General features: G+C 41.0%; 1 protein-coding gene across 3 annotated transcripts in view; it reads left to right on the top strand.

Moving 5' to 3' along the window:
- The window catches only part of LOC101833350 (signal recognition particle 54 kDa protein), a 64592-nt gene that overhangs the window by 176 nt on the left and 48557 nt on the right, over positions 1-15859 (top strand). The window contains exons 1-4 of one of the 3 annotated variants that reach the window (XM_040743076.1): positions 53-289; positions 8965-9071; positions 12470-12561; positions 13571-13655. In XM_040743076.1, coding sequence (XP_040599010.1) covers positions 8994-9071; positions 12470-12561; positions 13571-13655 — 255 coding nt within the window. In that variant the 5' untranslated portion in view covers positions 53-289; positions 8965-8993. Of the gene's footprint in view, positions 1-52; positions 290-8964; positions 9072-12469; positions 12562-13570; positions 13656-15859 lie in introns of those variants that run through there. The other 2 variants (XM_005080500.4, XM_040743075.1) reach the window with 2 other exon arrangements.

The raw sequence follows: 15859 nt of genomic DNA, 5'->3' as shown, positions 1-15859 counted from the left end.
CGTGCCCCGGAAGCGGAAGTGTGTTTTCTTGGCGGAGGGCCGGACTACGCGAGTGATGACGTCCCCTCATTGGGCGGAAGGTTCGGTGGCAGTCGTCGGTGTTCCAGCTGGTGGGAGTTGGCTTCACGGTGCTGGGCGCTGGGCCCCTGGTTGATGTGGCTGGGGAAGCCGGGCTGCGGGGTCGTCCCTGTCCTTCTGCCTCCGGTGTTCCCGGGTTTCCTTCCGCGGCGCGGGGCCTCGCCGCGGACTCGCCGGCCCCAGGGCCGCGGCTGTAGTGGTGCCTCTTGCGGTGAGTGTGGGGGGTTTTCCTCGCCCTGCGCTGCTGGAAGGGAGCCGCTCGCAGCCGGACCCCTGGCTTGGGCGAGGCGCTTCTGCGGGAGCCTTTCCTCGTCGCCACGGGCTGCGATCACCCCGGCGGAGGCGCCCCGACACTTCTGTCTCTTGTCCTCCGTCGCAAGTTTTACTAAGGGGTGCACTGTTACCCTTTCTGGTTTGCCCGAGCCAAATGAGATGTAAGCATGTGTAGTCTTGGTGGCTTTCCTGAGCGAGTTTAGATGAGGCTTCTTGCCCAAAGCCTTCTGATGTGTACCAGATTTTGCTTTCCTGTCTCCTAGTGCCTGACATATTGTTTTTTTTGCATGCGGTAGCTCTTGTCTAAGTGAATAAGATGGTTCAGTGACAATGATAAGAGATACTGGCGACTTTTTTTTTTATCAGTGGATGCTATTGACAATGCATTTTCTTTGGAAACTTTATTATATCGACTTTCTCTTTTCTTTTTTGACTTATCAAGGCAGGGGTTCTCGGTGTAACGACCCTTGCTGGCTGGAACTTGCTTTGTAGACCAGGCTGGCCTCGAACTCACAGAGATCCGTCTGCCTCTACCTCCGAGAGCTGGGACTAAAGGCACCTGCCACTACCTCACAGCTTATATCAAAGTTCTTGTTGCCACTCTTCGCTTAGTAAACAAAATATTTACAGGACTTTCTTTTTTTTTTTTTTCTTTTAAACTGTAAGGACAAGCCCCAGCATGGAGTACCTCGGAGGAAAAGCCCATAAGTATATATTACAGCCTGACGCATACTGGGAAACTGTAGGCATAACGGGGTACGGGTAACAGACATGAAACTTCATGTGCCCCTTCAGGGGTTTGTCCGAACTATTTGCTGTTGAAACCTAGCATCAATTCCTAGCAGGATGGAAGAGAGTTAGGTAAACCGTTTATTCGTGTTGCAAAAGAGGAGGGAGACATTCCCCTCGAACCTGCGTACCTCACCTTTGTTGGTACGACTGATGAGTTTTTTTCCTGATTTAACAAAGACTACTGTGCAAGGAGTTCTGTGACTTTCTGTGCCTGCTACTGGAATGGTAGCTTTTCTTCCTTTTAAAGATAGGCTTTTTTTTTCTTTTTTAAATTTTGTCAGTGTGCTTTTGGAAGATCAGTAAAAACTACGGTCCCTTGGGGTACTTTTAGACTCGGTGGATTCGCTCTTGCTGTCTGTTGCCCCTTATTGCTAGACTACATGATCCTCCCTAGGTTCCCCCAGAGCGTTCTCGCCCAGTCATTCCCGTGTACTAACCATCTCCGTGCACCTTTTTCTACCCTTCATTCTGAGAGCTCTGCACTTTGTGCAGACTCAGTAGGTCTAAGCAAATGCGCTGCTTTCATCTCCCATTTTCCGCCAGGTTATCTGGTGTATGTGTTGAGATGTATAGAAGCAGTGTTTTTGAGTTTTGATCCTTATTTCTTGAGTGTGTTTTGTGTATGTTTTATTTAAAAAAAAAAGGCTAAAAAGAAAAAACAAAGCTGGGGGTTGGTGACACACACCTTTAATCCCAGCACTCGGGAGGCAGAGGCAGGCGGATCTCTGTGAGTTCGAGGCCAGACTGGTCTACCGAGCGAGTTCCAGGACAGCCTCCAAAACAATACAGAGAAACCCTGTCTCGAAAAACCAAAAAGAAAAAAACAAACAAACAAACAAAAAAAGGCTAAGCCACACGTGCCTAGCTACTTTGTAGGCTGGGTCGTGAAATTACTTGAGCCCAGGAACTGGAGGTGAGCCTGGGCAGTGTCAGTACCCCATTCCTAAAATACACGGCAAAGCAGTGTGGTTCGAAGAATACTTATCTAGACATTCTACTTAACTTGTAGACCATTATGAGTAACTAAGACTCTTGGATTTTTTTCTGTATTGATTTTTCCAGCTTTCAAATCAGCTTCCCTTCTGCTTTCCATCCATTGGTTAATGACATCATTAGCCACCTGGCTTTTCAAACTGGAAACACTGGAATAACTTTTGCCTTGTTCCTCTTCTTTTTGCCATTTGGCCATTCCGTCCTGTATCCCCTGTCTCGTGTGTTTTTTGTAGTTGTTCAGGAGCACTTTTCTAAACTTTTGGATTATGGCTAGGATTTGTAGACGTCTGACTCTTGGGTTTTTCCTCATTTGCTGCGTTTGCCATGGTTTCTTAAGATGTTTGTGTTCTATACAGGTATGTATGTTTATGTGTGTACATATAGCTTTTGCTTTCCTTTTTAAAATAGGATCTTATGTTGCCTTGTCTGACCTTGAAGCCGTGGCCTCAAGTGATCCTCCGCCTCAGCCTCCAAGTAAAATATATCTGTAATGGTCCTCTGCCTAAGGTATTTTAAAACTTGAGACAAACTGCACTGTTGTGGTATACACTTTTAGTCCCAGCACTCAAGAGGCAGAGGCAGGTGGATTTCTGAGTTCAAGGCCAACCTCATCTACAAAGTGAGTCCCAGGACAGCCAGGACTACACAGTGAAACCTTGTCCTGAAAGAAACAAAAAAACCAACCAACCAACCAACCAGTTGAGGACAGTTTTTCATTCCTGTGTCTGGTCAGAGGGATGCTGCTGAGTGCAGTGATTGCTAGGCCTGGCTGCCCATCAAGGTCTGTGATGGCTTGTTTTGCTTTTCTAATAAGTTCAGATAAGACTACCTCTCTAAAGCATTTTATTTCTCCCCCATGTTATTGCCTCTGGGAATTCGGACTGAGGATTTAATTTTGAACTGATAGGAATTGTATAAATGTAACTAATGTAACATTGCTGAGCTGTGTCTTCCTCCCCCCTCCATCTTTCCCTTCATTTCTTTTCTGTTTCAAAAGCAGCAACCATTTCCAAGAATTTTTTTTTGCATTTTTGCTTTTATTTTTTCTCTTAGCAGTATTTTGTATCAAGATTCTTTTTATGACTGATTTGACAAAGAGTATCTTAAGAAGGAATGCTTGTAGGTTGTTTTTTTCTTGTCTTTTCCTTCCTTTCTATTTCTTCCCTTTTTTTTCACAAGATCTTACTATGTAGCCCTGACTGGCCTGCAGCTTGCAATGTAGACCATGCTGACCTCAGGTCACAGAGGTCTAGGAGTCTCTTCCAAAATAAAAGCTGTGCACTATTACACCCACTTCCCCCCCATTTTTTTTTGTTACTATTCTTATTGCTTATTGGTGTGGTGTGGGGAAGGGAGGGTATTGTATATGTTTGTGCATATGTCTATGTTTCAGTATGTGTCTACAGGTCTGAGGAGGAAGCTAGAGAAGAATGTTGGATGTCTTCTATCCCTCTCTGCATGACCCCTACCTAACAGGTCTTTTTTTTTTCTTATTGTAAAATTTCATAATTCCCCCTTCCCTTTCTTCCCAATAAATCCACCTATATACCCTTGCTCACTTTCAAATTCATGGCCTCTTTTTCATTAATTGTTGTTACATACATATATGTATATGTATCTATTCCTAAACACATAAACACAGCCTGCTGAGTTTATATATGATGTGTATGTAAGCTCTCAGGGCTGACCATTTGGTATCAGATAACCAGTTGGTGTGTTCTTCCTTGAGGAAGACAGCTTCTGCTTTGAGCATTCCTTAGTTGCCTGTGATTCCTGTGTGAGGTGACTGGAGAGCTGTTGGTTGCTGCCAGGGTCTGTGTGCCACTCACTGTTGCAGCCTTGCTGTGTTACTTCCTGTGCCACCCCAGTTGTTGTGGTGTATAGCAGTCATAGCTGGTAGGACCTTGCTTGATTCCCTCTTTTGAAGCTTGCGTGGCACCTTCTGGTACCAAGAAAGCTAGTCTTTAGGGAGGAGGCTTTCTGGTTACTTCCTGCTCAGAGGTCTTTGGGCCCTGTGTCTGAAGTATGGTGTTTTCACTAATGGGGACTTACCCTCCACCTCTGGGGTGGGCGAGGGGGGCAATCAAGGGTGATATCAATGGCCTATAATGGTTTAGGAGTCTCTTGGACAATCCTGACAAATAACTCAAAAGAGGGCTTCTCATGCTTGGTGTTGGGTTTTTATTAGATGAATTTCATTTAAAATATATACGTATTATTTATATGCAGACTTAATTATATTATAGTTTTTTATTTTGTTTTTAGGTAGATTGTTAATAGTATGTTTTTTCCCCAGACACCCTTATTTATGGTTGTTTTACCCTCCTGTCCTTCAGTATTTATCTCCCTCCCCCTCCCTAGTTAGAACCCTACCCTATTTTCCCTCTCCGCACATCAGATCACTTGTACCCCAATACACCCCTCTCTATTGCTTCCCCACCCCAGCAACGGTCCCTTTTCACTTTCCTGGTTTCTGCAGTCACTCTAGGCTGTGTATCTGAAGATTTGGAGCTGAGCCTTAGATGAGAGAGAACTGTGATGTTTGAGACTGGGACTCTAAACCTGAAGCCCACTGTTTTGGCTAGCTGGCTGGCCACTGAGCTTCCTGGATCTACCCCTCAGTGCTGGCATGCAGGTGCGCACAGCTTCTTCATGGCTGCTGGGAATTCAGACTCAGATCCTCATGTTTGCACAGCGTGTGCTCTCAGGCATTTCCCTAGGCACCTCATTACCTTTTTAAATTGCATTTATTTTCAGAGCAAACATGGATTTATTAAGGAAAAGTGAGGAAGGCTCTGGAGACGGGAGGGGTTCCGTAGGAGGAATACTCTTCTCCTTTAAAAGAAAACCTGTTTGGTAGCCCAGGTTAGTCTTTTAAACTCATGGCCCTTCTGCTTTGTTCTCTTCTGAATGCTGGAGTTAGAGGCATGCCATTACTTTGCCTAGCCTAATTGAGGTTTTCTATACCTTTTCTTCCATTAACTTATGACATTGGGGCTGGAGAGACGGCTTGGTTGGTAAAGCGCTTGCTATGCCAGCATGGGGGTTGAGTTCAAATCGTTTTCTCGTATTTTAAAGCTCTTGGTAAAAATGTAACCAAGAATCAAGAATCTTTATGCCCAGCCAAGTTATTTTGAATTGCTAAAGTTGTCTAGGGGAAGCAGGGAGATAGTTCAGTATCTAAAGTGCCTCTTATGCATAGTGACCTAGATTTGATTCCAGGGACCCACATAAAATGGCCAGGCTGTGGTTGCACATACATGTAATATCAGCACTGGGATATGGAAACAGGCAGAACCCTGGGGCTCCTGGCCAGTGAGAGACCCTATCTCAAAAAACAAGGTGGACAGAGGTACCTCTGCTCTGTATATGTATGCACACACAGGTAATTTGCCATGCCATGTAGACCAGGCTAGCTTTAAACTCACAGATAGCCACCTGCCTCTGCCTCACAAGTATGTGTGTGCCATCATTCCCATCTAGATTCATTGGGGAAAAGTTATTTTTTATTTTGTGTGTTCTTGAGTGTTTTGCTTGCATGTATATATGTATGTGTGTTGCTTGTGTGTCTGGTACCTTGCAGAGGTCATAAGAGGATAGGGATCCCCTGGAACTGGAATTAGATGGTTGTGAGCCACCATGTGAGTGCTGGGAATCAAACCCAGGTCTTGTGGAAGAGCAAAGGTTCTTAACCTGTGAGCTATCTCTCCCCTAGATTCATTTTTAACAATTAACTGGTCTAACTTTTTAAAATGAAGAATGCTCTGTTTATGATGTCATCTTGAGTTTATTGTGGTGTCACAGATGGGACTATATCACGCCTGGGAACAGTGATAAAAGGAGATGAACTGAAACATCCCACTTCGACCATGAAAAGTACTTACTTCATTGATTTAGCTTATTGGATATGGGATAAAAAATTAATCTTGAGTCCTTTCCATGAAATAGTTGCTCTTTGAGGTTAAACAACTATGTAACTTTAAAAAAACAAAACAATAACAAAAAAACCCTTTGCTTAAGGTAAGCAAAACTTTTCCCATTTTCATCATGTCAGCAATAATTTAAAAAATTTTAAATTAATTTAGACTGTTTCATTATGTAGGCCTTGCTGGCCTAGAACTCACTATGTAGATGTTGCTGGCCTAGAACTCACAGAGATCTCCCATCCTCTGTCTCCCAAGTGCTAGGATTAAAGGTGTCCAACACCTCACCTGGAAATAGCAGTTATTTTTAACTTCTAGATTATTAAATTTTGCTTGTACCACATGCATGCCGGGCGCTGGAGGAGCCAGGTGAGGGCACCAGATTCCCTAGGACTGGAATAGATGCAGTTGGGAGTTGTGTTGTCAGCTGCCACGTGGGTGCTGGGATTTGAACCCAGTCTTCTGGTAGAGCAGTCAGTGCTTTACCTACTGAGCCATCTCTCCAGCCCCTTATTTTTGTTTTTTATGCGTCTGAATCTGTGTCAGTGTTTGCAATTTGTGTGAGTACTGGTGTGTGAGGGTCACAAGAGGGTTCCTCACTCCCTTGGAAATGGCTTTACAGGCAGTTGTGAGCATCTTTAGTGTGAATGGGGAATTGAACTTAAGTCCTGTGGAAGAGCAGTAAGTTTTAACTGCTGAACCACCTCTCCGACCGTTTTCCTCTTTTCCCTCTCCCTCTTCCTCCCTTCCGCCCTATCCCCCTTCTTTCCCCGTCTCCCTCCCCTCCTGCCTTCTTTCTTTTTTGAGATTGGGTCTTTCTAGCCCTGCTTGTCCTGGAACTCTCTATGTAGACAGGCTGGCCTTGAACTCACAGAGCCCCTGCCTCTGGAGAGCTGGGATTAAAGACATGAGAGTCACTATGCCCAGTTTCTATTTGTCTTTTATTTTGGGGGGAGTTAAGACAGGGTTTTTCTGTGACTTTGGAAGCTGTCCTGGAACTAGCTAGCTCTTGTAGACCAGGCTGGTCTCCAACTCACAGAGATCCACCTGCCTCTGCCTTAGTTTTAGTATCTTGTATACTCTGCAAAATAGGACCAAGTCCAGATAATCTCAAAAGGACTGTCAAAATAATTATTTTTAGCCGTTGTCTCTTGGTCAATATTGTTTATATTAGACTGTTTTCAAGCCTTTAAAACTTTCATTCCTTCTGTATAGCACTCTCTCCTGACAAGAATACCTTGTTACCAGCTCCTTTCCCCATGTTTGCATTTCTGCTCATTCCATCCATTTCATACTTACCAAATTCCCTTTTGTCTTTTCCACCAATTTAGTCTGCCCATATTTCAGGAATTATAGGAGTTAGCTCAGACAGTTATGGAGGCTGACAAGTCTATAGTTCGGCCGGAGTTGTTGGCAGGTTGATGACGAATGCTGTAATTTCAGTCCAAAGGTAACATGACAGGCTCCAGAGACAGGAGGTGATTTTCTGCTTTGTAGTTAGGCAAGAGGAGTTTGTTTTGGCATTTATTTTGCTGTTCATTCATGTACCTTGCTCACCAGCTAGTAAATAAAGGATGTTGGGGGCAGACAGTACTAATCGTATTTACTTACCTTCTGTGAGTTCTGTGATCCTTACCTGTAGTAGTATATCTGTGTACCTTTTAAAGCTATACCTTATTTTTGTGTTTGTTTTAGACTGTCTCATGTAACTCAGTCTGGCTTCCAACTCATGCCTGTTCCTCCTGCTCCCATATTTTCAAGTGCTAGAACTTCAGAAGTATACCCCATGACTGGCTTAATGGAAAGGATTTTTGAGGTTACTGTATTTTGTAGTTAGGAAATCAGTGTGTGTGTGTGGGGGGGGCACACATCTTTGATTCCAGCACTTGGGAGCTAGAGGCAGGCCTGGTCTACAGAGCATGTTCCAGCTCAGCCAAGCCAGGGCTATACAGAGAAGCCTTGTCTTGGGGAAAAAAGAAATCAGGAAATCACTTTAGAATGGAGAGAGTAATTGTTTCCTTAGTAGTTAGAAGAATAAAATAATGTGATTTTTTTTTTTTTTGAGACAGGGTTTCACTATGTAGCCCCACCTGGTCTGGAATTCTCTGTGTAGACCAGACTGGTTTCTAACTCATAGAGATCATCTACTTCTGAATCCCAAGTGCTGGGGTTAAAGGTGTGTGCCAGTAGAGTTATTTAGTAGGTGGCTCTCGTATAGTTGATGACTCAGCAGTTGATTTGTTTTGGCTAGAAAAGTTAGTGACTTATAAATAAAGGTAGTTTTCCCTTTTCTTTTTTGCTTAACAGTTAGATTCAATAGCACGGAGTTCTATGGTGTGGAGCTAAGCACCTTTCCTGGAGAGCTCACCTCCCCTGTTATTTACAGGCAGACATGGGCATCATTCAGTGACTCATATTCATTGAGTGTGTGCCAGAGAGAGAACAAAATTAGTTGAAGATCATCATACTTTTATTTCCTCAACAGATTATTTGATTTTTTTTTTTTTTTGAGGCAGAGTTTCTCTGTAGCTTTGGAGCCTGTCCTGGAACTCACTTTGTAGACCAGGCTGTTATGGAACTCAGAGAGATTCGCCTGCCTCTACTTTCCAAGTTCTGGGTCTAAAGGTGTACAACACCACCACCCAGCATTATTTGATATTGTAAATCTGATATTTATGTCTGAGATTCTCTAATCAGGTATTTAAATGGAAGACATCATAACCAAATAGCCATATTTACCTTTTTTGACATGAATGTATTGAAATTGCAGATTTAAGCAATAGAAGCTGAAATTACAGTGTTTAAACATTGGAGTATTTTAATTTGAATTTAAATATTCTTTTTATTCTTCAGTTAGGAGTTAATGAGAAATGGTTTTCAACTAATATTTTCTTTTCCTTTCTAGAGTCGTAAGTATATCTTAAAACCTTCAAGATGGTTCTAGCAGATCTTGGAAGAAAAATAACATCAGCATTACGCTCATTGAGCAATGCCACCATTATCAATGAAGAGGTATGTAAATAGTATAAAATACATTTGCTGGTACAAGGTTACTAGGATTAGAGAGCTGGACTAAATAATGATCTTTAGAGTTGTGATTTAATTTGATGTAGATTTAATACTGCAAATATAACAGAAAGGAATGCATTTATTGAAAAATCAACTATCCTGTTATCTCACCTTTTTATTTTTAATTGTGTGAGGTTATGTGCACACTAGTGCAGGTGCCCAGGTTGGCCAGAAGAGGTTAGAATATCAGAGGGTTATGAGCTGCCCAAGTGCCTGGACTCAAACTTGGATCCACTGGAAGAGCAACAAGTACTCTTAACCACTGAGAACTTAAAAAGCAAAACAAACAAACAAACAAAAACAATATCTTTATATAGCTTTTGAAATACTTGAATACTTGAATCTTGGGTAGCTTGCTGTTCTGTCTCAACATAGACCTAAAACTTCCTGGCACTTCTTTCTCCTTGATAGACATGTGCTTATCTGTTTTTCCTGTATCTGTCATTCAGCATTCTTCATATAAAAGAGTAGCATTTTTGCCTAGTGTAGCAGAACATACTGTAGGGTGGCTGAGGCAGTTCAAGCCAGGAAGGAAGAGCTTCTCTGATTGCCTCATGGAAGGCGAATCATAATCCAAACCATTATCATACCTGAAATAGTCTTTCTGGGCTCATAGGTTTTTTAAAAAGATTTATTTACTTAATTAATTATATGTGTGTGTTTTAAAGTTTTGTGTGTTTTTAATTTTATCAGTCTTTTGCCTGTGTGCTTGTGCAGCATGTGTGTACCTAATGCACAGAGGTCAGAAGAGGGCATCGGATCCCTTGGAACTGGGGTTATGGATGGTTGTGAGCCACCGTATAGGTGCTGGGAACCTGTCTTGGTTACTTGTCTATTGCTGACCAAGGCAATTTTCTTAAGAAAGTGTTTAGCTGGGTGGTGGTGCACCCGTTTAATTCCAGGACTAGAGAAGCAGAGGCAGGTGGATCTCTGAGCTCAAGACCAGCCTGGTTTACAGAGTGAGTTCCAGGAAGGCCAGGACTACACAAAGAAACCCTGTCTCAAAAAAAGAAAAAAAAAAAAAAAGAAAAAGAAAGATTTCAGTTTGGGGTTCACAGTTCCAGAGGGTTATAGAACCTATGACCATCGTGGAGGGGAGCATGGCTGTCAGGGAGTCATGCACTAGAGCAGTAGTTGAGAGCTCACATCTGATTCACAGGCAAAAAGCAGTCAGACTGAGCCTGCTTATGCAGCCTCAGAGTTTACGCCCAGTGACATGTCTCCTCCACAAGGCCACAACTCCTAGACAATTCACAAACTGGGAACCAAACATTCACATATATGAGTCTGTGGGGACCATTCTCATTCACATCATCACAGAACTGAACTTGGATCCTCTGGAAGAGAAGAAAGTACTCTTAACCACTGAGCCAGCTCTCCAGTTCAGTGGCTTTAATAGTTGTAAGATACTGTATCTCTCACTCTCCTATCTACTCAATGGCTTGTTTCTGCCAATGTACCTTAATGACTTGTTATTTGAAGGCAGATGATTATAGTCCATAGTATTCTTTCTAGTTTATAGTGACAATGAAAAAGTTCTGAGTTTCGTGTTACAATCCCTAGCTGGTTTCATAGTGATAGAAATGTGGGTAGATCCTTTAAAATGTATAAACTGTGAAAATAATATTTATTTTAAGATTTTTTTTTAATTAAGTGAACTAATACAGTAAAAGTATTCTAAGTTGGGTTGGAGAGATGGCTCAGCCATTAAAGACTAAGCTCATGATCAAAAAGTTTTCTATGTTTGAAGTTTCAGAAAAAATTCTATTACGAAATTTGGGGGGGTTGTTTTGTTTTGTCTTTTTGTTTTTTTTTGTTTTTGTTTTTCGAGACAGGGTTTCTCTGTATTGTTTTGGAGGCTGCCTGCCTCTGCCTCTCGAGTGCTGGGATTAAAGGTGTGTGCCACTACCACCTGGCTCTAGTATATAATTTATTATCAGTACTTTTAAAAAAACTGATGAAATTAAACAATTTTAAGACCGTCTTAGAAACTAGACTATTCAGATATTTCTTTACTGAAAGGGTATCTTTTCCCCTAATTTCTTCCATGAAGGTTTCTCTAATAATTCTTATTAATATTAAATCACTAATTGCTTAGTCTTACCATCCACAATAACTAAAACAGCAGCTTTCTGAATAACATGTTGTAGAGCCTTTATTCTCATTCTGATGGAGAAACAGACTGAAAAAGATGACAAATTCAAATTCTACACTTGGTGTTCAGAAAGTTGAGGCAGGAGAATCTCAGGTTAATGAGTTCAATCAACTTGGGCTACATAGGGAGGCTTTTTTTTTTTTTTTTTAGTATCTCCCCAAAAAATAGTATTGAAAAAGGAAGCCAGGTGTGATGACATAAGCCTGTAGTCCCAACGCTTAGGAAGTAGAGGAAAGGATAGAGGCAAGTTCAAGGCCAGCCAGGGCTGCAGGGTGAGGCCGTGGGGGCGGGGTGCTCTGGTGAGCCAGTGTGTGAAACCCTTGGTAGAAGCGGAACGACCACTTCTGATTTGGCAAGTTTTCTAGCCTTGGTGTTCCACTAGCAAATTAACCAAAACAAGTTCCTCTGGGGGATAACCAGTTCTAGTCAGTACCCCTGGATGAGGGCTGGAGAATCCTTACAGGTCTCTGAAGGGTGTACAAAGTACAGTTGCTATTTTAAGGCCTGTATTTGCAGGCATTTTGCTGGAACAAGGGTAAATCAGTAAGCAAAACAGAAATTCTTCCTCTTATGCAGCTTCTGCTCTACTGTCCATGCTTGTGTCTTGTGAGCGGCTGAAGCTTCATCTTTTCTTATAGAGCTTATACTTCACGACCTTCTAACCACAGGAACTGCATCTCAACACTCTGTGATAGGGAATTTTCAGTGGAAAATAGAGCCCTTTTCTACTTTTTTCCTCTTGATATGTAGAAATTGTAAGACCATGTAGTCATCTTTTATCTTCCATACTGCTCCAGTTAGGAAAAGCATATGCTGTGAATATAGGTATCAAAATTCTTCAGTGATTTAGGAAACATCATTGGCATCATATATTGGTTTAGTAGGTTTCTTTGTCTTAGTGTTGCTTTTATTTTAATGCTTTAATATAAGAATAAAACTATGATGATTAATACTTGATTATTAATACCTGTGTAAAACTAAATGCCATGCCTTATTTTTATATAATGACTGAATATTTAATATTATTTTTTCTCCAAAGGTAATTGGAAATCTTTTCTCACCTCCAATAGTGTGGTATTGCTATATCTTTTTTAAGCTACTGTATATTACATGATACCTGATCAATTGTTGTTTTTATGTTGTTGAAGTAAAACATTGAGCATATTTCAATTTTATTTATTTTCAGGTATTAAATGCTATGCTAAAAGAAGTATGTACAGCATTATTGGAAGCAGATGTTAATATTAAACTAGTGAAGCAACTAAGAGAAAATGTTAAGTAAGTTGAATTAATTGTTTAAAAAACAGGGACAAACCAAGTTTGGTTTACTGGGACTGAGGTGGTAACTAGGAAAGTTTGATTTATTATGAAATACTTCTATGGAGCACTGACATGACAGAGAACTCATGTGTCAGAAAACTGCCTGTGCAACAAGGTGTGATGGCTCATGTCTCGGAGATTGAGACAAGAGAAGTTTCATGAGTTCAGGGCCAGCCTTAGTTGTATAAAGTCTCAGGTCAGCTTGGCTGAAAGATGTAGATGGAAGAAGAATAGAAGAAGGACTGTGTATTTCCACACTGATGGCTCAGTGAACAACCAAAGATAACTTCATTTCATTGTAGATTTTCTTGTCTTTATTTGGATGGGCTCAGTCATTTATTATAGTTAAATGGGATACAACTTTATGTAAGAGCTTATTAACAATTCAGCTTCTTCATGAAATTGTGGTAAGATTACATGAGTCAGCCTTCTGCATGATTGAAGAATTATATTCTCTTCTGCTCTCCATTTGGTTTCTCTGTCCCTGTTTGAAGGAGTACTGTGTGGTCTTTGTTACTATATCCACTGGAAGAGGCGTATGGGTGGGACATCAAGAACCATATAGGCACCTCTAACTTCTTGAATCCCAGTCCTAACATTCCTTCTTTCTGCAGTGATAGTCTGGGAGAAGATACAAAACTAATAGCATTTAAGAATTTAGAACTAGAAAGTCAGTGTGATTCTCTGTATAAAATTTACAAGTTTCAAAAAAAATTAATGTTTTATAGTTATATCCAGAGAAATTAGTATTTATGCATTGAACTAAAAGCCTTGAAAAACTAACCAAAGTTTTATACCTAGTATTTTATGGTATAATTCTTTGTGATATAATTTTAAGAATCTATAAATAATTATATAGATGTTAAACTGTTAGTGTGAATGATTGAATGCTCTTACATTTTATGGGATAGAAATACTTTCAGATTATCCTAACTGACTTCTTACCCCAATTGTCACTGTTATGAAGGTCTGCAATTGATCTTGAAGAGATGGCATCTGGTCTGAACAAAAGAAAAATGATCCAACATGCTGTATTTAAAGAACTTGTAAAGGTAAAAGTATACCAATATTATAATTCCATCTACTCAATGGATAAAAATATATAGGATTTTAAATGAACACACTTTTGAGTTCCTTCTAATATCGATGATTCATCCGAATTGAAATATAAATTTGGGCTGGTGAGATGCTGTTCTGGTAAGGTGTCTGCTGCTAAGACTTAACCTGAATTTGATCCTGGAACCTACGTGGTGGAAGGAGAGAACTGACTCCTAGTTGTTCCCCGGCTTTCACATGTGTGTGTGACAGGAGCAGACAGAAAAAAGTTAGAAAAAAAATAAATGGGAGGGCTATTTAAAAATATTTGTGTGTGTGAATCTGGCGAGATGATTCAGCAGTTAAGAGCACTTGGTCCTCTTGCAGAGGACCTGGGTTCAATTCCTAGCATCCACGTGGTAGTTCACAACTCCAAGGGATCTGATGCCCTCTTCTGATCACCACAGGCACCACATGGTATATACATATGTGCAGGCAAAACACACATAGAATGTAGAATATGAAAAAATTAATAATAAGCTGGTGGTGGTGGTGCACATCTTTAATCCCAGCACTTGAAAGGCAAAGGCAGACAGATCTCTGAGTGTGAGGCCAACTTTGTCTACAGAAGCAAGTTCCAGGACAGCCAGGGCTGTGCAGAGAAACCCTGTCTTAAAAAAAATTAGTAGCAAAACAAAAGAGATTAAAAAATTGTTTGAAAAAACATATTTGTATGTATGTGTGTGTCTGTCTGTGGATATGTGTGTGATCTCTGGTGCCTCTGAGTGTCACAGGCTTTGGAGCTAGAGTTACAAGTGGTTGTGAGTTACCTGCTGTAGGTGCTGGGAAGCAAATTTGAGTCCTTTATAAGAATTATAATCAACTCTGGAGCATCAAGAACTAGACTGGGAAGCATTTGTTAAGTAGCTTCTTTCTTCTAGGCAGTATGCCAAGTGGACAGCAGAGATAACTCTTGTCCTTATCTCAGAGAAGCTTGTGGTGTAGAACAGTATGTATACAAGCTAAGTTAAAACTTGCATAGTAAGCCAGGCGTTGGTGGCGCACGCCTTTAATCCCAGAGGCAGGCGGATCTCTGTGAGTTCGAGGCCAGCCTGGTCTACAGAGCGAGTTCCAGGACAGCCTGCCTCCAAAGCCACAGAGAAACCCTGTCTCGAAAAACCAAAAAAAAAAAAAAAAAAAAAAAAAACTTGCATAGTAATACTAAAGCATTATTTACTCTAGTGTGTCCTTCAGGGGATTGAACCTAGGAAGTCACATGAGAAGTACATGCTCTGTCATTGAACTATACCTCTAGCTCCCACTCTTTGCCTTTTTTATATAGCCTGACAGTGTTGTTTTAAACAAAAATTCAATCGTTTAATTTTACCAGTAAAGACAAAGGAGCCAGATGCTGGGGTGAAAACCTGCTAGCTCAGAGAGACAAAGTACCCAGCTGACATCCCAGAAGCTATCTCTTTTCTCTGTCTCAAACGACTCCTGTAACTGAATATTCCTCCCTTCTTCCTGTTTGTTTTTCTCAGTCCTGACTCCCCCTTCCTCTCTGTTTTGTTTTGTTGTTTTCATAATAATCCTATGTTCACATCTTGCCAACTGGTTGCTTGCTCTGCCTCTTGACTTATGGTTGACTTTATTTGACCCTGTTTACAGTATTCAAGCAGAAAGCTCTTGGATTAAAGGTGTGTGCTAGGACTGAGCCACACCACAACTAGAAACAGGTTTTTCTAGTACATAATGCAGTCTCAGGATCCACAGTGTGATAACATATATTCTGCAGCATGACAGCTTGCTGTCAAATCAAGACAGTAACACCAGTTAAATATGGTGGCTCATGCCCTTAATCCCATTACTTCCTCCCTAGGTCTTTTGAGTATAGGCACCCTTCTCTACATTCTCCTCCAACCTGTCTATTTTTACAGGGCTAAAATCCTTTTATAAAGGATTTTAAATCTCTTCCCCTGACAGGACTAAAACAGGAAGGCAGAGGCCGGTGGATCTCTATGAATTAGAGGCCAGCCAGGCTGCATATTGAGACTGTCTCAAACAACAAACAAAAAAACAATGATATCAGCCAAACTATTTTATTAGTGACTGTACACTTTACTAGCAACTACTTAAAATGGCCAGCTTTTACTTCACAAAGCAGTAGATATTAATTGTATTAAATTGTGACCATTGACAATGCGTATGTATTTTTAAATGG

Source organism: Mesocricetus auratus, unplaced genomic scaffold (genome assembly GCF_017639785.1).
Source record: "Mesocricetus auratus isolate SY011 unplaced genomic scaffold, BCM_Maur_2.0 Super-Scaffold_15014, whole genome shotgun sequence".
NCBI classification, from domain to species: Eukaryota; Metazoa; Chordata; class Mammalia; order Rodentia; family Cricetidae; genus Mesocricetus; species Mesocricetus auratus.
The sequence above is the reverse complement of the archived record's forward strand: the minus strand, read 5'-3'. Positions and strand labels throughout refer to the sequence as shown.